Source organism: Scleropages formosus, chromosome 4 (assembly GCF_900964775.1).
Source record: "Scleropages formosus chromosome 4, fSclFor1.1, whole genome shotgun sequence".
NCBI classification, from domain to species: domain Eukaryota; kingdom Metazoa; phylum Chordata; class Actinopteri; order Osteoglossiformes; family Osteoglossidae; genus Scleropages; species Scleropages formosus.
Genome location: NC_041809.1, coordinates 13,133,779 through 13,159,600, shown reverse-complemented (window position 1 = coordinate 13,159,600; position 25,822 = coordinate 13,133,779). Strand labels below are relative to the sequence as shown.

Sequence of the window (25,822 nt, the reverse complement as noted above, 5' to 3'; positions counted from 1 at the left end):
GAAAAATGTGTTTTTTTTTCACTAAAAGGCTCTAGATACTTTGAGAACAGGCCGGCGCTTTCTGTCATCCCAGCTCAGTGAAGAGACAGGGAAGCAGTAATTCAATTCATATTCCCAATTTCACTGAAATAAATGCAGCAAATCTTCAAAGCAGAAATACAGTATACACATATTTCCTGAAGATGCTCTTGCTGGTTGACATGAATGAAAAAAAGTGCTGCGTGCGGGGTATAAGATGGAGATGTAAGCAAGGGAGGGCAGGGTAATCTCCTTACGTAACAAGACATTTCTATTCACTCCTCATTCTCCGAGAGATAATCCGTCATCTGCATTCGCGCATCCCGCGGCATAGCACTTGTGGCTTGCGTGGAAGGGAAATAACCCACTGGTGTCTCCACACGAAACCTAAGGAACGGTTCTGGTGTGGCTTTTGCCTTAACACGTACCGATTCGGCTTCTTTTTATTCATGCCAGTCACGTTTGGCTGCGTGACGCCGGCTCTCTGACAACACCCCCGTGGCTGATCTCCAGTGGACGTGAGGAAAGAGCGCTGGAGAGCCGACGGATCCCTGCTCAAACTGAACACGCGTCCTGCGGCTTGGAGACGCCCAAGGGACACGGTGCAGAGAAGCAGAAGGAGAAGGAGAAGGGTGGAGGACATGGAGGTTCCGAGCTTGGGACGCGGCGTCGGTAGCGCCAGGAGCCCGTGTGAGGACATGATCAAGAACGTAAGTTTGGAGGCACAGCTCTGCGAAAGAGAAGGTGAGGACACCCGCTTTCCTTTGCGGTTGGTTCATGGATGGGATCTGTGAAACCGGCGTCTTTGGAAAGTGCTTCGTGAACCCTCACAATACTGGACTTAGTAACAAAGGGATTGTTAATAAATACTACTGCATAAGAGCCCAGCAGGTCCGTTATTTCGTGTTTATACAATAAGGAGCGTGGTGGGTACAGCCATCGATTTGTAGCCCTAGGTACCCTCCCACTGATCGAGGCACTTACCCGAATTACCATCAAAATACTTAGCTGTAGAAACGGGTGAACAACCGTAAGTAGCTTGGTGTCCAAACCTAACACTGTAAGTTACACAAACAAAAGCATGAGCTAAATAATTGGGATGGCTGGGGTTCCATGAAAAAGAATGGTCATCACGTTAAATGTCTACGTGGACTCGGCTTTTGCCGTGAAAACAGTGTACATCTGTGTTATTGTGCACTGGAAAAGTACTGAGGACAAAGGCGATCGCGCGTTGTATCAGAGCTTGTTCGCAGCCGCCCTCCTCTTCGCGCTGTTTCAGCACCATGGACACGGGCTGAAGACCCAAGGCTCCCCGGCGGCATTGTTCGCCAGGCTCGCGGCAGCCGGTCATTTAATATCAATCAGAGGATCACAGGCAGGATGAGAGAACTGGCCAGTCCAGGCAGGGTTTCGCTGCTCTGGTACTAAAAGAAGCCGCTGTACACGGTATTGAAGAGCGTGCGGTGCTACAAGTAACGGAACAAAGCAGGAAGGTTGTCGAATAAGTGAGGGGCTGCTCCACGCCAGACTGGAAATAAAATTACTTGATCGATCAGCTTTACCGTCTTACGTAAAAGGCCGATGTTGCGATGGTGGCGTAAAAGTTGAATTGCAGGTATTTTCCAAAAACAATATGAATAGAACAAAACGGCCACTTGTCCATGACTGACCACAAACAACACATACACGTTTGAAGCCGCTTGTCCTGAGGGGGTCGCGGTGAGCCAGAGCCTAGCCCGGCAGCCCAGGGCACAGGGGACACACCCAGGACTGGAGGCCAGTCCCTCCCAAGACACCCCAAGCCGGACTCGAACTCCAGACGCACCAGAGAGCAGGCACAGGCCAAACCATCCCCATAACCACAAGCATTCAGTCTCAGTTTCTCAGTTGCAGAAATCATGCGTATTTTGCCTTTTTTCTAAATGAACTGCAGTTATAAGAAAATATTAATCCAATATTATAACACCGACATTACACAGGTGAATATGTCACAGAGGCTTTGCATTTCACAGAAAATATGTAAAGTGAAGAGAGAAAAACACCGATCACCTCCTGGGAGACATTGCACTGTAAAGATGGCACCCATATCCACCCATAGAGGAGAAACGTGTAAAAAACTTACCGCCTTACCAAGAGGAATGTGTTCTTCAGGTGATCACACTGTTTTTTATTACATTTTCACTCATTAACCAAATTCCTTGGACTTCTTCTGAGTTATTTTCTGATTGCTCTCATTTTGTCCGATGAAGTCGCAGAGTTGTGGTAACATGACAATCATTAGTACATCTCTCATTGTCAGAGCTTTTTGCATGTAATATTTTAATTCTTTTTGTCAGTCAAATCCATTGCCCATTATTAAATATTAAATAACAGTTTTTCTGTGATACAGTAATATTAATTCTGAAAATCCTTCAGATGGACAATTTACACTTCAACATTCAACATTCTTGTGATTTTCAGACAATATTACTTGCCTTGCATAAAGATTTTGAATTAATAAAATGATAATGAGAATAGTAATAACCAAAATTGTACTGTAATTTCTGAACAGATGGGCAGCTGTCATCAATTTCATTTTATTTTAGTTTGTTTGTTTTAATAATCAATTGAATATGTTGTCATACTCAGCCTTCCACACACAACTACTCAGAGTTTCTTGGGGATGCCATAAATCTGGAGTTCCTAGAGTCATAATTGTGCAAATGCAGTCTTGCACTGAGAAATGCAGGTGATTGACTAACAGAGGCAGCCAAAGCAGCAGAGCCTGCAAAGGCAAAACAGTAGATCCATCCCCATGTCTTTGTTAAAGAGAAGCTCTGGAGCTCAGGCAATACCACTACTACAGCAATGATGTGCACTGCAGAATGTTTGATATACTGTAGCTCTGGTGGGGCAACATCAGGGAAAGAGGAAGACAGTGGGCAAGGCCACAGGGCACAATTTCCCAATGAAAGAAATTAACACAGTCCATTAATGCACAAATGATGGACATTAACTTCACATTGTCATGCAAAACTGTCTGTTTGAAAAAGACAAGATGTGATTCATTCTTATTGTTCACTGAAATGGTGGGGGTGTGGTGGCACAGTGGGTTGGACTGGGTCCTGCTCGCCTGTGGGTCTGGGGTTCAAGTCCTGCTTGGGGTGCCTTGCGACGGACTGGCGTCCTGTCCTGGATGTGTCCCCTCCCCCTCCGGCCCTACGCCCTGTGTTGCTGGGTAGGCTCCGGTTCCCTGCGACCCCGTATGGGACAAGCGGTTCTGAGAATGTGTGTGTGTGTGTGTGTGTGTGTGTGTGTGTGTGTGTGTTCACTGAAACGAAAATGATTCAGTGCTGAGCATTTTTTGTATGGGCAGGTGCTCTATAAGAGTGATTCTAGCATGCTGCATTGTCCATACTAATTAAACGGGTGGCTTAAGGCCTGATGCCCACCATTGCGTCTGGGAACAAGTGTTCCGCTGTGGACTGACTTGGCATTTCTTACTCAAGAAGTCTCAGACAAAGCATGGCCAAATCCACATTCTGAATAAATGAGCTGTCATGTCCTGACATCCAGTAAATTCTTGTGGGCATTTTTTTGGTTTGAAAGGATTTATCAAGCTAACATTATCAACATTATAGGCCACACCACAATGAACAAATTGCTTCCGGCACTCTCTACAAATAAAACTGTAGGCAGTAATACTAAACTTAGATCTTTACAAAACTGTGATTTTGAATCTGGAAATACTGGTTCATTTATTGCGCAACTGTAATAAGTAATAACTAACCTTTCTTCAGTTATTGGTTTATGATATAAGTTTCAGTTTCATCACAATTCTTTGTTGTGTTGTCATGAAAAAATATAGATTGAATAATCAATATTTTCAGTGGAAGGTGTCATTAATCTTTCATTGGAGGCCTTCTGCTTGAACAGTGTTTCCTTGGGTAGTGCAGAATGGATTACTTATAACAGAATTACTTACTGCAGTACAGCAGTTACAACTGAATCTTCTGTTAAACTCTCATTATTATATTGTGTTGTGTCTTTGTAATTAAATTTACCTAAAACTACTTTCAGCGTGGGGGCGCGGTGGTGCAGTAGGTTGGACTGGGTCCTCCTCTTTGGTGGGCCTGGGGTTCAAGTCCTGCTTGGGGTGCCTTGCAGCGGACTGGTGTCCCGTCCTGGGTGTGTCCTCTTCCCCTCCAGCCTTACGCCCTGTGTTGCTGGGTAGGCTCCAGTTCCCTGCGACCCCGTATGGGACAAGCGGTTCAGAAAGTGTGTGTGTGCGTGTGTGTGTGTGTGTGTGTGTGTGTGTATTTTTTCAAATGAGTATCCCATGATAACTTATCACATTCTGCCATGTTTCATTCCGGAAATGAGTAGATGGACCCAAGTGCAGGGTGAACCGACTTTTATTTTGGAGGATCCAAGAAGCGTTGCCACTAACAGGTGTGGGTCTTTGAGGCGCGTTCATCGTTGCACGGGAAATCCAAAAGGCATGGTCGAATAACAGGCGAAAGATCCAAAACACAGGGAGTCAAAATCGGTTCAGGAAGAGGTCAGGGAACAAGGAGCAGAGAAGAGGACAGGGGAAACAAGGAGGCTGAGTCATTACATTGGTTAAGCACGAGGAGAACAAGGTTCCGCATCAGCCTTAGCTCTGCCACAGCCTTTTATGCCTCTGTCCTTGCTGAGCCCCACGAGTTTGGAGTAATGTGTCAAATCAATTGAGAAAAACTGTAATCCAGTGAGAAAGGAAATAATCAGATTTCTTAAAATACTCCTACCACTTGAGCAAGAACACCATAACCAGACCCAATTAAACCCTTGTAATCCAGAATTTCTGGCATGATCCCGTTTTGCCTTACAGAAATTGCTGACATAGTCACAGTATATATTAATAATTGCTTTAAGACAAATTACAGTTCCAATAAATTATTTTTATTATGGGGGTGCAGTGGCGCAGTGGGTTGGACCAGGTCCTGCTCTTCAGTGGGTCTGGGGTTTGAGTCCCGCTTGGGGTGCCTTGTAACGGACTGGCGTCCTGTCCTGGGTGTGTCCCCTCCCCCCTCTGGCCTTATGCCCTGTGTTACCGGGTAGGCTCTGGTTCCCCACAACCCCATATGGGATGAGCGGTTTCAAAAATATATGTGTGTGTGTGTGTGTGTGTGTGTGTGTGTGTGTGTGTGTGTGTGTGTGTGTGTGTGTGTATTTTTATTATTATGATTATTACATTTTTTTTTTTTTTTTTTGTTTATTGCAGCAAAATAGGTTGAGGGGGTGCGGTGGCGCAGTGGGTTGGACCGCAGTCCTGCTGTCCGGTGGGTCTGGGGTTCGAGTCCCGCTTGGGGTGCCTTGCGACGGACTGGCGTCCCGTCCTGGGTGTGTCCCCTCCCCCTCCGGCCTTACGCCCTGTGTTGCCGGGTTAGGCTCCGGTTCCCCGTGACCCCGTATGGGACTAGCGGTTCTGAAAATGTGTGTGTGTGTGTGCAGCAAAATATAGCACTAGATAAATTCACCTGAAAAGCCTGGAGTAAACGAAGAAAACTTGTCAATGTATTAATTGTTTAAACCATTGTCAGAACACTGACTAATATACCTTTTGTAATGTTTTTAAAAAATTCGAACTCACTTCAACAAGGAAGAACATGCCATGAGAATTTTATACTGCGTAATGTGTTTTGAAGCATATTTTTCACCATAAGTAGTTCAACAAGCTATTCATCATATGCAAAATATGAATTAAGGGGAAATTAAGACACTTGACTTATTTGGCTGGTTTTCCTCAATAACAACTAGTATTTTTAGAGAAATTTATGTTTAGGTATTCATTTTACTTTAGGGTTTCCATGAGACTTCTGTGTATCTAGTAAATACACTTCTAATGTGTATGCATAAAGCACAACTACTATTAAGACAACTCTATTTTGAGGATAAAGCTATAAAATTTTGGTTATTGATATTATGTTTTATAAATGCCTTTCTCTGTGCTGCACTGACGTTACCATGTATCCCTTTAGCATTACATACAAAGATAATTTTAGACACAAATAAATAGAACAAGGATTGTCTTTTCCAACTTCTCACTTGCTGATGGAAATTTCATTGGGGGCATTCAGTTCATTTGTGGGGTTTCAGAATGGGTCCTTGTCACGCTTTCAGCACATAGTTCGTAGAATAAAGCTGGGCTTTGTCCACCTCTCTCCCCACATGTCTGGAGTCGCAGTATTACTAAGTGAGCATTTTCCAACTGGGAGCTCAACCTGCTGCACTACCACTGTGGTCCTGCCAACTCCAAATGGAGATGTAGGTATTTCAGGATAGCCTTGGTTTTTATTTTATTTTACAGTACCATCTGCAAAATGTTATTCGGTTACTCAGCATTGAATGATTGTATTATAGTTATTTCTAACTCCAGAATGTGTCTAACTGAAATGTGCACTGTTGATTTAATTTCTTTTGTCACTGAAAAACAGTGTCTAGTAACATTCATCTGATTCATCACATTGTTACCTGATGATGTTGCCAGTGTTTAATATTGTTTGGGGTTTGGTCTACACCGGGTGTTTGTAAGGTTATTTACAACATATTATTACAGTTTTTCTCAATCGTTTTGACACATTTCTCCAAATGAACGTAATTGCTCTCAAAACAATAAACACAGCCGACTAAACACTGTTACCTTGATCAAACAGTTCAATTCCACTGCATAATGAAGTACTGCCATTTATTCTACTAATGCATTTACTAAAAATAAATACTAACATCAAAAGTACAAGTGTGTGCTCTGTTGATTGTATAACATAGTCTGATGTATACACACAAATACATGAATGCAAATACACATTTATCGTGAAGATCTGTACTGAGAAGTTCTGCTGCATAACAATGTGTTGTCTGAAAGAAAAAATACATATATTTATATATATATTTTTTGTATTATATCGTGGCGCACAGCACCGTGAGCTTGGATGGGGCGAAGAAGGACACAGAGGCAGCGTTCATAACGAACGGTTTATTTGAACACCAGCACAAAAGGAATAATGCTCTCGATCCGAGGACCCCTTTTCCTCTAGGACCTGCGCTTACAGCCAGCCTGCCTTAGCGCCCCTAACCTCTTCTCAACACACTGGGAGACATGGTCACCCTACTATTTTCCCCTTAAGTGCCCCCAGTGGTTACATACATTTAACATTATTTCCCATAATGCAACTATCTACCTTTAAACAGTAACGCGGGTCGTTACATAGCCCCCCGTCAAAAAGAATAGCAGCGTCCCCGCTGCTGCCTGCCCCACAAGTGTCCCAACGTCCAGCGCTGTTCTCACACGCATCTGGTCGGGAGTACAGGTCCCAGACGCTCACCGCTGGTGGTTGGGGTGGGGAAACTTGCAAGAGACCCCCATGGCGGCGCACTCGGGGGTCGGGGTGGCCATCCTCGTCCCCTGTGCGCCCGGCCTCGGCCCCTGCAGGACTCCCTCACTCGCACGTGGCGCGTCCCAAACATGGCGGCACCCATGTGGCTTTCGCTGACTGGCTTCCGTGGGACCTTCGCGACGGCTCCCCGCAACCGCTCCGCGTCGTCCCCGCTCCATTGTCGGGGGCGAACATCTTTCTCACGCCCCCCGTCGTCTCGCCGCGCGCCTCGCCGCTCGGCCGTCCTTCGGCGAAGGACCTGGCAAAGCCCCCCTGCTTGCCGCTCTCTCCTCCGCCGATTCGCCGCACGCTGAGCCCGCCGCGACGCTCGTAAAACTGGCCGCTTCTTGCTACGCAGCCCTCCTCTTTTTGCGGCGTTTGCTCCGCCGCGCCGCTCTTCGACAACACTTGCCTGGGCTTCAGGCAGGCTGGGCGCTTTTTCCCCTAAAGTGCTGGACTCCCGTTCCGCGGGAGAATTCGTGTCGGCAGTTCCGCTCTTCTCCGACACGGAGCTCTGCCTGTCCACAGACGAGGCACGCTGCTCCGCGTCGCCCAGCACGGCATCCGTCCTGCTCGGGAAAGTGGCGCTCTTCGCGGGGCGACTTTCCTCCGCGGTCGACGGCGGTTCGCTGCCTCTTCCTGCCGCTCTTTCTCTGGGCACAGGGAGACCCCACTCGACCTGCTCGCCCATCTCCAGCGGCACCTCGCAGCTCTTCTCCACCGTCCTCGCCCTTGCGCACGCTTCCCCAGCATCCCCCTGGACACCCGTGCTCCGCCACGGCTCGTCCGCCTCGACCTCCACCGTCATAGGCACTTCTCCTGCCGGACACTGTTCTTCCGTCTCGGTCTTCTCTCCTTCCCGATGCTTGGTGGTCAGCTGTTCCTTGATCCAGCCTCTCATCATCCTACTTCTGACACCAATGTAGCATCCCCCCATAGAGCTACTGGAAACTGACTTGACAGACAGGGTAGAAGGAACGTGCTCTTTATTGAAAGCATACATGTCTCCAACAGCAGTCTGAACAAAGACATTTTAGACAGTACAAGACACAGAACGCCTCAGAATCCCCCTGGGTCACTCCCAGCCCCCCAGCTGCACCCTATGGTTAAGGGGTTCCCCCCAGGACTCCCCAGAATCCCACTCTCAAACACTGAACATAAATAGGGCGACAACCAATCGGAAACCACACACAACTATGTACACACACATAAACACTAATGCCAACTATTTACACATTTACTCCCCTCAGCGCTGTTACAATATTTTGTTTTGTTAAAGTTCTATATCACCGAACTTTATTGATTATAAATGCCTCTCATTCACATCTGGCCAGAGAATTTTATCTACACCACAGCATATATTCTCGCGATCCATGCATCATGGGAAAAAAAACTCCACGAATGTTGAATCCATCCTTGAAAAGTTACTGCCTCAACATCTCCACAGGCCTCATCCATTGCTTGAAGAAGACTTACTTGGCTGTAAGGGTTGCAATCATAAACTTTCCATCTCCAGCGGGAGAAGAACTCCTCAATTGGATTCAGGAAAGGAGAATATGGTGGAAGGAGCACCATCCTGAAACGGGGGTGTTCCTCAAACCACTCTCGCACCAGCGCCGAATGGTGGAATGGCACATTGTCCCAAACAACTACAATTTTGCTCCATTTGCTTCTGGTCAACCTGCAGGAAGAGGATTCCATTGAGGGAGTCCAAAAAAGATTGCATGCTTTCGGTGTTGTATGGCCCCAAGACAGCATTGTGTGCCACAACACCAGACATGGTGATCTTGCATCCCCGCTGTCCAGGGACATTGACTACGGCACGATAGCCAATCACATTCCTCCCTCTTCTCTTTTTTTTGTTAAGATTGAAGCCAAAATCATTACAGTTTTCCACAATCAATTTGACGCCTTACTCCAAGCTCCGGTCATTACTCTCAAAACAATTACAGTTTTTCTCGATCGATTTGAAACATTACTCCAAACTCCGGTCACTGCTCTCAAAACAATTAACACAGTCATCTGAATACTTCATTCATTGTCCTAAATAGATTGTAAGTTCTTGTCTATCCCATACTACTTTCAAATGACATGCATACTTTTCCCAAAACACTGTGCACAAAATTCTGCAATGTTTACATAACAGTTCATACAGCCAACCGGAACTGTAATATATCAGGAAAAAAGCAATTGCATGTCTTTCATTGGTTTAACACAAATCACAAACATTTATGTACCATTTTGCTAAACACACACACACATTTTTCAGAACCGCTTGTCCCTTACGGGGTCACGGGGAACCGGAGCCTACCCGGCAACACACACAACAAGCAAAACTCTGTCATTTGCAAATTTCCTAATTGATTACGAAGTTATCACAGTTCTATACAACTATAAAAGGGGAAAAGGAAAAAGACAAAGAATAAGAACAAGAATGAGAAGGGGAAAAGGAAGACATTTAAGAGTGAGAGGTGGTGGAGAGGGTAGAGGAAGATGAAGAGTGGAAGAGGTAGAGGGAGATGAGGGGAGAGGAGGTGAGGATGCAGGAAGAAGAGAAGGGAGAGGAGTAGAAGGAGGAGAGATGGGTAGTGTGGAGGACAATGGTGTAGTGGAAAGAGCAGGAGAAGAAAATGTAACAAGACAAGAGTAGAGAGGAAGATGACAGCAGGGTGGAAGAATAGGGAGGAAAGGCAGAAGGACTGGGTACAAATGGGTTTCAAATGAAATGAGGGCCACCCTAATTGACCATGTCATAAATCATGGTCTCTCCTTCAGAGAAGCTGGGCAGAGAGTTCAGCCCAACATAAACAGATCCACAGTGACTTCAATTATCTGCACATTTCAGAGTGAAAACTGGTAAGTAACCATATCATTGTACTGCTATGGTTAGACTCTAGCACTCTAGTTTTCTACTATAAATGTTCGTACTCATCCAAACATATGTCAGAATGGAAGTTTGACAACATTTAGGTGGACGAACAAGACTCTTTTCAATTGAACAAGAGCATGCCATTGTTGACATGGTGGTCCAGAACAACACTATCCACCTCAAAGCAAAGAATAATACAGGACAACCAAGTACTCCAGAATATTCAGCAATGCGGTCTTGCCACAATCGATCATGTTGTAAGGAGAATTTCATCCGGATGAAACAGGTATACAAAGTGCCCTTTAAGAGGAACTTTATCGGAGTGAAGGAGCTGTGATTCAAGTTTGTTCAAGTATGTGTAAGCCACACAATTACTGCACTTTTACCATAAATACAAAGATATTGTCTATATACTCTTCCACTGTAGGTGAAAAATTCAGGCATCTCTGGGCATAGTGCTGTGTCAAAGGGGGAACCCAGACTGTTCTGCAACAGTTACAGTATAAACTTTGCAATCAATGGCATTACTTTAAAAAACACTAACTTATTGTACCTTGTGTTCTTCCTCTAGAGGAGTTTGGAGTTGGATAGCAGTGATACTCATTTTGAGTACCTGTATATTGATGAAGCTGACTTCAATCTTAACAAAAAAAGGAGAAGAGGGAGGAATGTGATTGACTGTGGCACGATGGCCAATGTCCTTGAACAGCGGGGAGGCAACATTACCATGTCTGCCCCAATTTCAACTACTGGTGTTGTGGCACACAATGCTGTCTTGGGGTCATACAACACCGAAAGGATACAAATTTTTTTGAACTCCCTCAATGAAATCCTCTTCCCGCAGGTTGACCAGAAGCAACTGGATCGAGATTTTGTAGTTGTTTGGGACATCGTGCCGTTCCACCATTCGGTGCTGGTGTGGGAGTGGTTTGAGCATCACCCACATTTCAGGATTGTCATGGTCGCATCTGAGGGAAGCAGCGGACCCAAGTGCAGAGCGGTAATCGTGGTGTCTTCGGGGAAATCCAAGAGAGGAGGTCAGAGGACGGGCAAAGGGTCTTCGAGGTGCGAACGTCGTAACAGGGAAGATCCAAAAGGCGAGGTCAGTGTACAGCCAAGAGGTCGATGATCCGAAGGAGGCAGTAGATCGGGGGAACAAGGGACGGGTTCGGGGAAGGCGTTCGGGAACAGGAAATGGCTGGAGAAGGTCGCTAACGAGGAGGCAGATCAAGGTTCCGCATCAGCTGGTTGTCTGACGCAGCCTTTTATGCTGCAGTCTGCGTTGCATCCCAGGTGTTCCGTGTTGGCCCGGAGGTGTGGGCGTGGCAAGGATGGTGTTCCCTCCACCATATTCTCCTTTCCTGAATTCAGTTGAGGAGTTCTTCTCTTGTTGGAGATGGAAAGTGTATGATCGCAACCCTTACAGTCTTCTTCAAGCAATGGAAGAGGCCTGTGGAGATGTTGAGGTAGTAGCTTCTGTTATACAAAAAAACTTCTCAGTAGAGAACGTCACGATAAAAGTGTATTTGCATTCATGTATTTGTGTGTACATCTGACTACGTTATACAATCAACAGACCACACAATTGTACATTTGATGTTAGTATTTAATTGTAGTAAATGCGTTAGAAGAAAAGGCAGTACTTCTTTATGCAGTGGAATTGAATTGTTTGGTAAAGGTAAGAGTGTGTTTAGTTGGCTGTGTTAATTATTTTGAGAGCAATTACATTCATTTGGAGGAATGTGTCAAAACGATTGAGAAGAACTGTAGCACAGCCATCTGAGTGTAATTGAGCATTGAAAAAATGACAGAGTTTTGCTTGTTGTGTTTAGCAAAATGGTACATAAATGTTTGTGATTTGTGTTAAACCAATGAAAGACATGCAATTGCTTTTTTCCTGATATATTACAGTTCTGGTTGGCTGTATGAACTGTTGTGCAAACATTGCAGAATTTTGTACACAGTGTTTTGGGAAACGTATGCATGTCATTTGTAAGCAGTTTGAGATAGACAAGAACTTGCAATCTATTTAGGACAATTACAAAGTGTTCAGATGGCTGTGTTAATTGTTATTAACTATTATTAATTGAGTAATGTGTCAAATCGATCGAGAAAAACTGTAATGTGCTGCGTTGCCTTCCTTGTTGGATTTACTGAAAGACGAGAGATTCAGTGCTACGAGGCTGGAGCCAGTTTTCTTCTCCTTTATTACTTTTGGATGATGTTTCTATAGAAAAAAATTACTCAGGTGAACAGTTTATACTTTTGCTATTAGTTATCTTCTTATCGGTACGTGTCAGCATCTCTTTATCATCCATCATATTCCATTTAAAGCCTCATGACTGATTTAAATTAAACCAGGATTAACTTGAGTGAAGGTTTTAGGCTATTAACATTTACAGGGAGCTATGGGGATGCAGTGCAGTGTTTGCATGCCATGTCTGCCTACGGGATAGAGACTGCATGAGGGGACCCAAATGGGTTTGTTCCCATTCTGCAGAGTGCTGAGTCAAACACTGCAGGTCTCTCTGTGAGAACAATGAGAGGCCCTTTCATCTAACTCTTCCCTTGTGCTGATCTTTCCTTCCTCACTCACCCATGGGGGTTAGCTTTATGCTGGAATAGCTAACCAGTTTTCACAACATGGACAAGGCACAGTATTGTTATTCCTCAGGTTTGGGACAGCTGCTAGTGTAGCGGTTAGAGCTACCACCCTTGGACCCAAAAGTCACAGGTATGAATCTGGCTGTAGTACCCTTGAGCAAGGTACTTACTCTAAACTCTAAACTTAGCGTTACAGAGCTGAACTCGCTACCTTCGCTCTGCCGTGAACAACATCATGACTGTGTCCCACCTGAGACCACACAGAAGACGTGATCTCAGAAACGGAGCCGCAGGGCTGGCATTCAGGTGAGAGTGAAACGCCACAGGCTACGACCTCCATGCCCAGCATTTTCCTGTCCAGCATTCAGTCTCTGGACAACAAACTGGATGAGGGCGACTTAAATTCCAAAGAGATTTACGGAACTGCTGTGTTTTCTGCTTTACGGAGACATGACTCACGCCGGCACGCCGGACCACGCGGTCCAGCCCGAGGGTTTCTCAATTTACTGTGCAGATCGGACTGATTCATCAGGGAAAAAGAGAGGAGGGGGCGTATGCTTTCTTATTAACGACGCATGGTGCATGAATGTGGAAATGATTGCACAGAACTACACTCCGGATCTTGAATACCTACTGATCAAATGCCGACCGTTCTACCTGCCCAGGGAGTTCTCGGCTGTGCTCTTGGCTGCAGTTTACCTCCCACCCAAAGGGAACACACACAGCACTCTGAACAAACTGTACCACGTCGTCACTAAGTATGAGAAGAAGCACCCAGATGGACCGTTCATTATCTCTGGGGACTTTAACCAAGCAGACTTCAGGAATGTGTACCCAAAATACCATCAGCACATCTCCTGCCCCACCAGAGGCTCAAACACCCTCGACCACTGCTACACTTCACACAAAGGTGCGTACCGCTCCCTGCTGCATCCACACCTCGGGCAGTCAGATTACGCCTCGATTCTGCTGCTCCAAGCAAGCAAAAACTAAAGCGAGAGGAACCTGTGACGTGCACTGTGCAGCGCTGGACACCAGAAGCGGAGGAAAGGCTCCAGGACTGCTTTGACTCCGTGGACTGGGACATATTCAGAAACTCATCCTCCAATCTGGACAAGTATGCCACAGCGGACAGAGACTTCATTGGTAGTGTGTAAATGTTTGCATACCACATAAAACAGTCCACTCATTCCCCAACCAAAAACCATGGATTACCGCCAAAATCCAAAATAAGATCCACGTGCGAATTTGCACCTTTCAGTCCGGAGACACGGATGTGTACAAGAAGAGCAAGTACGAGCTCCGCAAAGCCATCGCCAGCACGAAACGGGAATATAACAGGAAGGTGGAATCACAGTTTAGCTGCACTCAAGACGCACGTAGGCTGTGGCAGGGAATCCAAACATTAACTGATTATAAACCACGGAGGCGGTCATTGACAGGTGCCGCTGCGTCTCTCCCTGACGAACTGAATGCGTTTTATGGCCACTTCGAGTTCGAGAACAAAGACCCCCCGCTTCGAATCCCCACAGTACATGATAACGTTGGTCTCACTGTCTCTGTTGCACAGGTGAGGAAAACTTTTAGCCGAGTCAACATCCGCAAAGCTGCTGGTTCACACGGAATTTCAGGGCGAGTTTTAAAAACATGCAGTGAGCAACTGGTAACTGTCTTCACAGACATATTTAACACCTCCTTAAAAAGCTCAACTGTACCCACTTGTTTCAAAAACACCACCATCATCCCCATTCCTAAGAAGAACAAAGTGAGCTGCCTTAATGACTATCGCCCAGTGGCACTGACCAGACACTTTGGACTCGCTGCAGTTTGCCTACCACAGTAACAGATCCACTGAAGACTCAATATCACACACACTTCACACCATTCCGTCTCACCTGGATAATAAAAACTGCTATGCAAGGCTATTTATGTGGACTATAGTTTGGCATTTAACACTGTCATCCCGACCAAGCTGATCCACAAACTACTAGGTCTGAGACTAAATTCCACATTGTGCAACTAGATCCTAGATTTCCTCACCAACAGACCCCAGTGTGTGCGGATTGGCAGTAATACCTCCTCCCCACTGATCCTCAACACTGGCACTCCACAGGGAAGCGTCCTGAGCCCAGTACTATACTCCCTGTTCACACATGACTGTGTGGCCAGTCACAGCTCCAACACTATCATAAAGTTTGCTGACGATACCACCACCACACACACACACACACACACACTTTCAGAACCGCTTTGTCCCACATGGGGTCGCGTGGAACCGGAGCCTACCCGGCAACACAGGGCGTAAGGCCAGAGGGGGAGGGGACACACCCAGGACGGGACGCCAGTCTGTCGCAAGGCACCCCAAGCAGGACTCGAACCCCAGACCCATCGGAGAGCAGGACTGTGGTCCAACCCACTGCGCCACCGCACCCCCTTCACGATACCACCATTGTGGGTCAAATCACCAACAACGATGAGACGTCCTACAGAAAGGAGGTGAGGCTCCTGGCAGAGTGGTGCCAGGACAACAACCTGTCTCTAAATGTCAGTAAAACTAAGGAGCTGGTGATTGGCTTCAGGAAACAGGATACAGTTCAGGCACCCATCTACATAGGAGGGGACATTGTATGTAGAGAGGGTCAACAGCTTCAAATTCCTAGGGGTCACCCTCACTGTTAAACTCACACGGACTGAGCACACAGCATTAACCATCAAAAAGGCTCATAAATGTCTCCACTTCCTCAGGCGTCTGAAGAAAGCCAGGATGTCCGCTACAGTCCTCACCACTTTCTACAGGTGTGCTGTGGAGTCTATCCTCACAGGGTGTATTACATCCTGGTATGGCAGCTGCTCCATACAGGACAAGAAAGTCCTACGGAAGGTGGTCAAAACAGCTCAGGAAATCATCGGCACACAGCTACCAGCAGTCCAGGACACCTACACCACATGTTGCCTCAGAAAGATGATGCGCATCATGAAAGATCACAGTCACCCCGCGCAGGCACTTTTCTCTTTTCTGCCGTGTGGAAAGCGGCTCAGGTCTATTCGAACCCACACTGCTAGGTACAGGAACAGCACTTCTGTAAGAGTATACAATACTCACCAATGTGCCACCTTTTGTAACTAGAGTTGGAGTGCTCCTTCAAGGTGGACTGCTCCACCCAAGCACATTGGTAAATTACACTGTGACTTTAAGCATTCTTATTTTCATTCTCTCATTCTGAGTTCTCTGGCTGTCAGCTGGTATTATTGTTACTACTGTTACCATTATTTATTGCTATTGCTGTTGCACTACTCACTGTCATTGTCACTGTTTTGTTTGTGCAGTATTTCTATTGTCTCTGTCCTTGTCCATGGTCTGTGAAGAAGCATTTGGGAAGAATTTCATGATACATGTACTGTACATGGTACTGTATCTATGACAATAAACCTGAAACTTGAAATGAGTAAATCACTCTAGGTAGTTTAACATTGTAAGTTGCTTTGGAGAGAAGTGTCAGCTAAATGAAGGTGAATCCTAGGCTTAGATAAGTTTGCAAAATTCAGCCATTTCATCTTTCAGAAGTGTTATTTAAAGCTACCTAGTCCTTAATCTAGATGACTTATGCTTAAAAATATAAATACCATGATCTGCACTGTTATATTATCAAAATAATTGATTTTCTTTGCATATTGTACTACACCAAGTGTTTGTGGAATGGGATAGATATACTTGGCGAAGAAAATAGTTTCTGAATTGCTCATCACAACACTATCAATAAAGCAGCAAGACACAATCATTACAAGTTTACAGTAGTGATATGTTATTGATTCTGAAGAGTTACTGGCTTTTTGGACCAATTCTGTCTTACTGTTGTGTTATCTACAGCATAGAATGAACTACCTAATGATCGCTTTCGAAATTACCTTTTGCCATAAAACTAAAAATATAAGTACAAATACTTCTGACACTGTCCTACTTTTTGTTCTATATTGTGACAAAAAGAAAAGTCAAATGTTAGTCAGTAACTTTCCAGATTATCCAGTGTATAAGCACTACCAGTAACAGTATCTGATGTTCATCTTATGGCATCATGTTTGGTACTAATTATGGACATACGATGCTTCTAAGATTCATGTTGGGTATGAACGCAATTCTCAGATGTTTTCATTATGTGGATTTGTTGAACTAGAAAAGACTATGTCTCTTGATCTTAAACTTTACACTGAAGATATTGTTCAGGAGGGATGGCACAATGGTGCAGAATGTAGTACTGTTACCTCATGGTGTCTGAGCTGGTTGGGCATAGGTTTGAATACAGCACAGTCTATGTGGAGTTTGCACGTTCTCTTTGCGTCTCAATGAATTTCCACCAGGTGCTTTGGTTTCCTCACACAGTCAAAAGACATGTGCTTCAGGTTAACTGGTGACTCTAAATTGTCCACAGTGTATGCATGTGTGAGTGAATGAGTGCACATGCGGCTACCTTGCCTCATCATTTTTAAGTTTGATACCTAATTGGATAGTTAAATGGTAGATATTTAAACCCTAATGTGATACAGCAATATAAATATAAAATAGAAGCTATTTTTGCTTTAGCTGACAATCTATGTAACATATGCAATAGCTTTCAAAGCAATATTGGGTTGTAATTAAGCAGTACAATAGGTTGTACATTTCTGAACCTGAGATCTCTGTAGCAAGAAAGTAACATCAATAACTAGACGATAATGTAATAATGGTTGTACTGGATAGGGAGCTGCAAACCATCTTGCTTTATTTCTGCTCCAGCCAGACACACTGACATCCTTGAGATAAGTAGACAATTATTCCTGGTGAATGGGGGGTGCAGTAGCACAGCAGGTTTGGCTGGGGCCTGCTCACTGGAGGGTTGAGGGTTTGAGTCCTGCTTTGGGTACCTTGCGATGGACTGACGTCCCGACCTGGGTGTGTCCCCTTGCTCCCTGTGTTGCCGAGTTAGGCTCTGGTTCACTGCAACCGCGCTTGGGACAAGCAGTTTCAGACAATGTGTGTGTGTATTCCTGGTGAATACAGGTTCCCCACATTGCTTCATTATATACTTACTTACAGATCTTCACTTGATTGTTTAAGGGCAAAATAATGCAACATGTAAAACTTTAAATAATATCCTTAAGACAATTTCTGTCCAGTTGCCCAAGGCTACATGGCTAAACCTTCCTTGAACAATGGACACTTGCAAAATAAGCACAAACATCAAAATATTTAATGACTAGGAATTACATATACAAAGTAAATCATTTCACAAGTAAGCAGAAAACCACCTTTGACAAATACCAGCATTACTTGATAATACATTGCATAATTTGCACAGAGACCAGAAGATAATGATATTTGCTTCACATTTTGTGTGAAAATGCATATAGGTTTAAAATGACACTGGTTGGCAAAAAATCTGGTCACTCTGAACAAATGGATTTTAAATCTTGGCTGAAGCAGGTGTGAAAGTCAGCAGAACTTGAATGAGTGAGTAGCCTGTCCATCAAGGTCTAAGAAAGAGGTGCAATTACAAAAGTAAGAACGTATGACCTGGAGCACCTAGGGGTGGGATATGATGTTGAGGAACCCAGCAATTTGATCATATTATAGACTGAAAAATAGGTACTGTATATTAAGTAGAATATAGTGTCTGAGCATAGTTTGGGGTATTTTCAGTATGAATTGATTATTATTTAGAAATAAGTCATGACTGGATTTCTCCTCAATCCTATAATGGCTATAAGAGCCTCTATGCCATAGTGGGACCCTTAATGAATTGTGGGATTTTGGGGTTACATAAAGATCTATTTGCTCTGAAGGTAAAAGCAAACAGAACCATAGGGTAGATGTTATGCAACAAGCAGTCATAGTGGGCAGCAAAAATACACCTATATAGTATACCGATATACAGTACAGCTGGTATTCTTTTCATGAAGATTTTGCTGATCCTCAAACAGGTGTGTCAAGAAAAATGATGCAGAAGTGTCTCACATAATGTTTTGGTTACTATTCAACAGAAGTAGAGGAAATTAATGGAGGTGTTTCAGTTTTTTTAATCACTATTGGTAATGCATGTTAAATGTGTGCTAAATGCATAAATGTAAATATACCATATATTGTGACTGACTAAATTGTACCCAGACTCCACTATGTAGAATTCACTGAAATTATACATGATAGACAATAGGACTAATGACTGTGGTAACCATTGCCAGAGTGGACAGGGTGACTTTTGCTATGTACAGTCTGCCATTATAACTTATTTTGTTACCATTAATAAATGAACGATCAGAAGTATTACCTGTTACAGGGCTGCAATAATATTTTATGTCTTGTTAGTTAGGTAGCTAAAAAATAAAAATAAAATTAAGACAATATGCATGATTCTTGGCAGCTTTACCCCTTGATGCTAATGCTTGCAATCGACAAAAAATTAATAGATTAATTATATCCATACTTGGCTGGCAGTGTGTAAGTCACTGACCCAGCCGGTACACACTGGATAGGTAGTCTTAAAAACCCAGCAAGGCTGGGGAACTGGAAACCACTGAGTCAAGTTGCTTTGCCCTGTGTATTGTCATGCCCGCTCCTGCACCTGCAGGCAATCCAGGCACGCGAGTATAAAGGATGCAACCAGACCGGAGCAGATTGTGGAACTTTATATGAGCCACTGCAACCAGTGCTTCACGTCCTGTGCTCTACTCGCTGTGTTTCCCAGCTTCCTTCTCCTGGTTTCCCCCTTGACATCTCCTTTGGCTCCCTGACTTGTGCTCCTGTCCTCGACTTTGATTATTGAATGCCCCGACAATTGAGAATCAACCAAACCCCGACTGTTCCTAATTATTCTTGTGGATTTCCCCTCACAATAAAATCACCTGCACCTACTTCCTGGAAGTCACTTCATATGAATATAAATGGCCATTATACTTTTGTTGTTAGAACACGAACATTTATAGTGAACTATATAATGCACAAATTCAGTTTTCTCTGATATGTACGTTGCTTTGGAGAAAAGCGTCTGCTAATGAATAAATGTAAATGTAAACTGAGTACCTTGAGTCATTGGACTGGTTTTATCAACTTAGTTCCACTATACTGGAATATAGCGTCTTCTAGAGTGGACCGTGTTGTCATGGAAACTAATCCCAACGTTTCATTTCCTATGTTGGAAACATCCTCAGGGTTCTGCATCGTAAACCATGGGACGTTGTCTTCATGGATCGTTGATATAGTCTAGTAAGTTGATTGAGGAGTTTGGGTATTTATAGTAGTCGGTGGGCAGGGCTGTAGTCAGCGGGGGATACAACTGGATCGTGTATCTGGTGGAGGACATGGTCATAGGTAGTAAGGGGTCCTATTGTCAGCGTGTAGACTCCCTTGAGGGGCTGTGCCAACCGGGGTTTGTTCATCTATTGGCTGTTCAGCTTTGAGTTGGTTTGATGAATGGTCCATGGTGTATCTGATGGAAATAGATGAGATTAGTGGAGTCCATGTGCGTGACAACTTGAAACCATCTTCTTTGTTGAAGTTGTCTGGATGCTTTTCTATCTCTATGGCTTCTCTAACCAACCTGCTTCTGTAGTTAGAGACTGATGCCAGTACCCTTGTTTGTTCAAAGTTTACTAGGTGACCAGTCTCTAGTGAGTGCTCCGCTACTGCAGACCTGACGTCATTGTTTTTAGTTGCCCTGATGTGTTCCTGTAGGTGGGTGGAGATGAGTCGTCCCCTTTGTCCTACATAGATTTTGCCGCAGCTGCACGGAATTTTATAGACTCCACTGTTTTTTAATGGCAGTTTGTTTTTGACTGTGCCTAGCAAACATCTCGTCATTTTTTTCCGTGGTGAAAAGGTCTTGATATCGTGTTGTTTTAATATTCTGCTGATCTTATCCGTCGTGCCTTTTACATATGGGAGGTAGGCTGTCCTTGACGGTTCAGCTGTTTTGTTTCGCGTGGAACAAAACAATAGGACAATAGGACCCCTTACTACCTACGACTCCACTCCGCCCTCCACTAGATACACGATCCAATTGTACCCCCTGCTGACTACAGTCCTGCCCACCAACTACTATAAATACCCGAACTCCTCAATCAACTTACTAGACTACATCAACGATCCATAAAGATGACGTCTAACGGTTTACAATGCAGAACCCTGAGGATGTTTCCAACATAGGAAACGAAACGCTGGGATTAGTTTCTTTGACAACGTGGTCCACTCCGGAAGACGCTATATTCCAGTCTAATGACAACGGCCACGGAAGCCTACGTGACTTAGTTCCACTATAACCACCTTGTAAATTTAGATTTTTTTATTCTCTAGTTTGTTTATTTTGCATTTGTTTTGTGTTATGTTGTGTCCGGTTGGGACAGTGACACAGATGCTGTTTAAAGGGATGTAGCGAGTACTTATCGAACAGGACCTAGAGTGAAACAGAAGGATGAGAGCGGTATTTGGACAAAGCGGAGTGACAAGAACAAGACTGAAGCAGGGGACTAGGAACAGAACTTGAGCAGCGGGAGCAGACAAGACCGAAGATCAGGACAAAAACAAAACAACCAGTATGGAAACTTGGAAAATAGGAGAGAGACCGTAGTGTAGGAAGCTGAGTGTTCATCAGTAATGTTGTTTAATGCTGATCAAGGATCCGCAGCTACTCCAGCCTCCTACTTACCTTTTATAGCTCATGCTGCAATGAAGAAGAGGTGCGCAGATTCTTGAGAGGTCACTCAGAACTGGACTTCTGATTGTTACTGCAGCTGCTGGTCATGATATTTTGTTACTATCTGTTATTATTTTGTGGATATAACACTTCACTTGTGTCATGGTGAGCTGCTGTGTGAATTTCTTTGAGGGATTAATAAAGTATTATCCTATCCTATCCTACAGAAGAGAAAATTTTATGGAAATATTGAGATGAACAAAGGTTCAGAGAAATATTTTCAAGATAAGATTATCCAGTTCCAGTTTTAGAAAATCTTAGCGAAATTAACTAAATGAAATGTCTCTTGGTTTACAGAGAATAAGTCCCAGAACAGTGGGATTGCCAGGATGGAGGAGCTACCAGTTCCACAAAACATTAAAATAAACAACATCACGTGTGACTCCTTCAAGATAACTTGGGACATGGACTCAAAAGCCAAGGAGCGCATCACTCACTACTTCATCGACCTGAACAAAAAAGAAAACAAGAACTCCAATAAGTTCAAGCACAAGGTGTGTACCTGCTTCACTTGCACTGCTTGGTTTGGCACATTTTAACATTCCTGCCTTTACTCAACATCTGCTTTTGTACCTTATTTTTTCAGTCCATTGTTCATACCTTCTTGTCATCAGTGTCTGAATAACTGAATAAGTGTGTTAACAAATACCTGCACAAAACAATATTCTGCATATTTAGCCATCCATTGCAATAAATTTCCAATATCAATAATGAACGCCTTTTTCTGAGACCTTTCCAGATACTTATATTAGTTATCTGGGCTTTAATAAACATTTTGCATTGCAAACAGTAGCATGACCTTTCGTTCTATCATTTACAAGACTATGATTTTGTAGAGTGCCCTCCACAGGATTTTACTGTAATAAAGCTACAGAAAAATGTGAAAACAGCAACAAATTGAATAAAAATGAGCAATAAAATGTTTGCTAAGACACTGGTTACTGTTCCCTGATAGTGGTTAAGACTGCTATGAATAGCAGTAAGATATTTACAGCGATGTCTGCTTATTTAATCTCCTATCAAGGATGTTCCAACAAAATTGGTGGCCAAAGCTGTCCCACTGCCCATGACCGTGAGGGGCCACTGGTTCCTGAGCCCACGCACAGAGTACACAGTGGCTGTGCAGACAGCCTCCAAGCAGAGCGACGGGGACTACGCTGTGTCTGAGTGGAGTGAGATCATCGAGTTCTGCACTGCTGGTGAGGAAGGTGGCCAACACAGACCTATTACCCAGGAAATATACACAAGAGATGATGACTATTGGTTAAGGGGAAAGACCACAGTATTACACCAGCAGGGTGCTCAGCATACCAGGGGTAACACGGAGTGATGCTGCCAAAATGGCTCAGGCTATGTACTGCATGTCACAACACTGTGTGTTAATCTCTCGATTTACAGATTACTCCTCTGTGCACCTCACACAGTTACTTGAGAAGGCAGAAGTGATTGCAGGCAGAATGCTGAAATTTTCTGTGTTCTACCGCAATCAAAATAAAGAATACTTTGACAGAGCAAGGTATGCATTACCGTCGTGTTTATTCTGAGAACATTGCAAACAATATTCATGCTTAAATGCTCAGTATTACAATGTGCATCTCTTAGTGCTCTGAGTTTTGGAAAACAGAAGAATTATTGAACCATTAAGGAAACTTTAAATTTTACCAAATATCAAGTCGTCGAATCAGTATGGACATTATGGACAGTATGGATCCCTGTGAAATGTTTCTGGCACCTTTTTGAACCAGTGCCCTGAAGAATTTGGGTTGCTTAGGCAACAGGAAGTCCTGTACAGTATTGGCTAGATGTGCCGAATAAAATGAGCAGTTAGTATGTGTATTTAAGAACTCTTTTTTTGACACCTTTCACTCTGACTTGGTTCGGTGGGCAGTAGCAAATTCTAGATTTACTGTAACTGGTGCTCAGCCAACATCACACACACCATGCTTATACTTGTCACATAGCACACTGGTATCAAACACCACATACTTCATAAAATCACAGGCAATAAGTGCAGCTCTGGTTATACTATATTGAAAATTATAACAGAAAATGTGCACTTATACCCCCCATCTAGTGGGCAGGAATGCTAAGATCACACACTGTAACTAGCACTGACATCAGTTTTGGTTGTAATTATGTCATCAGGGAAGTCCACGGCAACAAGATGCTTCCCACTGTGAAAGACAAGAGTGGCAGTCATGGCTCACCCATCAGTGGCAAGTTGGAGGGCATCTTCTTCAGCTGTAACACTGAGTTCAACACAGGCAAACCCCCCCAGGACTCCCCGTACGGCAGGCACAGGTTCGAGGTCCCGGCTGAGGTGTTATTCAACCAAAAGAGCAACCTGTACTTCGGAGACTTCTACTGCATGTACACAGCTTACCACTATGTCATTCTGGTGCTGGCGCCCGCTGACTCACCAGGTGATGAGTTCTGTAAGCAGCGCCTGCCCGCACTGGACATCACCAGCAACAAATTCCTGACATGCACTGAGGAAGAGGGAGGCCAGCTGGTGTTCCACCATGCCCAGGACGTCATCCTGGAGGTCATTTATACTGACCCGGTGGACTTGGCCCTGGGAACTGTTTCTGAGATCAGTGGACACCAGCTGATGAGCCTGTCCACGTTCAACGCAAAGAAGGACCCCAGCTGCAAGACGTGCAACATCAGCGTGGGCCGCTAACTCCTCCTACATAGTCCTTTGGAAAACGCAGACAGACGGTCTGACCCCTTTAATGTTCCATTCAACCCGATCCAGATTTGCAGCATGTCTTCTACATTTTACATTTTATTCAGTACCAAACTCTTTGTTTAAAAGTTATATTTTTAAATACAATACAGGTGCACAGATGTGTGTGTGTGTGTGTGTGTGTGTTTAATTTAATTTTTCAAAAGGATTTGTGAAAAGGCTGTTATGTCACACTGCTTCAAGCCCACACCCCCAACCCAGTTGTGGGGCTTATATTGGACAATTGCCTATCTTCTTTTAAAGCTGCAATGTGAGGTTCTCTCAAAGGTGGCAAAATTATATAGATTTCTGCTAAAAACCATTGCCACATGGTGGTACAAAATGTACATTAAAATTACACTGAGACTGACAACTGTGGGACAGCTTATAAAAAGCACAACTACAGCAGCATGTATTTATAGATGAAAACCATGAAAAGACAGCAACTTCTACCATTCCGCTGTATTAATGTCAAAGTATTAATCATTAAAACCCAATTACAACAATAGCAAACTTTGGAAAAGTCAACTTTTCAGGCAAAACAGGAACAATATTACTAGAATTGTTCACGTTAACTGTCCAGCTGTTTTAAATTTTAAATAGTGACAAATTTCCCTATATTTCGGCAACGGTCAGTCTACCACATTATTTACCATGTGTTGTTCCTGCTAAATTTAGAATTTCCCACTGACTAAGCATGTGGAAATATTTAGTGAGAATTATTGTTTTTAGGATATTAACACATATTGCACTTTCAGAAAATCTGAATTTGAACACTGTGTCTTTTTAAATCTTAATAACATTACCAGGTTTTTAGATATTGCAGCTACTGGTTAAATGCTAAGTGCATTAAGTGAAGTTTTTTAAAATTCTCTTCAACTCTTCAAAAATGTGATGTATTACTACAATATTACTTTGTTTGAAAAATAACGCATGTGTGACAAGGTTGTGTTGTCATATTTAACTCATATGCTACATTTTTGCATGTAAAAAAAAATCTGTCACTGCTCTGGTGCATTGATGCAAAATGTAAATAAAAAGCATTTTCAGTCATCAAGCAATTTTCCAAACTGTGAAATATCCAGTTAGCTGTCTGTCATACACAGTGTCAGTAGCAGGCAGTAAAATAGGGATGTGTTAGATTCTGTAGTATGGTGCAGCATACATAACAAGGTAAACTGAATTTTTCTTTGCAGAGCTCTCATAGGTTCGGGATAATACACAATGCAAACACAGTACAAACTAAAAAACATAACTTCATTATTGAGCTTGCAGAAATAAAGCATTTTGTTACTTTGCTCCCATAAAGAGTAATATCCCAGTAATGCTTTAATTTCTAAGGTGTTACACACAATACTGGGGATTAAAAAAATAATGCACATTTTAACATCATAATAAAAGTACATGTTCTGAACAGACTGCAAGTTTAGTTCCTTAATCAAGACAATGCTCAAAATAATGCCGAGAAACACCATACAGCTATTCT

The 25,822-nt window shown here is 43.7% G+C and overlaps 1 protein-coding gene across 1 annotated transcript; it reads left to right on the top strand.

Moving 5' to 3' along the window:
• Positions 1 to 305: 305 nt before the first annotated feature.
• LOC108932851 (phytanoyl-CoA hydroxylase-interacting protein-like) lies at positions 306 to 24,448 on the top strand. Its single transcript, XM_018749510.2, has 5 exons — positions 306 to 762; positions 21,906 to 22,102; positions 22,633 to 22,807; positions 23,007 to 23,124; positions 23,754 to 24,448. Exons 1-5 carry the CDS (start codon positions 660 to 662, stop codon positions 24,289 to 24,291), a joined length of 1,131 nt encoding a protein of 376 aa, XP_018605026.1. The 5' UTR covers positions 306 to 659; the 3' UTR covers positions 24,292 to 24,448.
• Positions 24,449 to 25,822: the final 1,374 nt, after the last annotated feature.

Bases quoted from the DNA above. Each gene is read 5' to 3' on its own strand.
- LOC108932851 (XM_018749510.2), top strand. From the start codon at position 660: ATGGAGGTTCCGAGCTTGGGACGCGGCGTCGGTAGCGCCAGGAGCCCG. The intron at 22,103-22,632 runs GTGTGTACCTGC...TCTCCTATCAAG, and splicing joins CCAATAAGTTCAAGCACAAG to GATGTTCCAACAAAATTGGT. The intron at 23,125-23,753 runs GTATGCATTACC...TTATGTCATCAG, and splicing joins GAATACTTTGACAGAGCAAG to GGAAGTCCACGGCAACAAGA.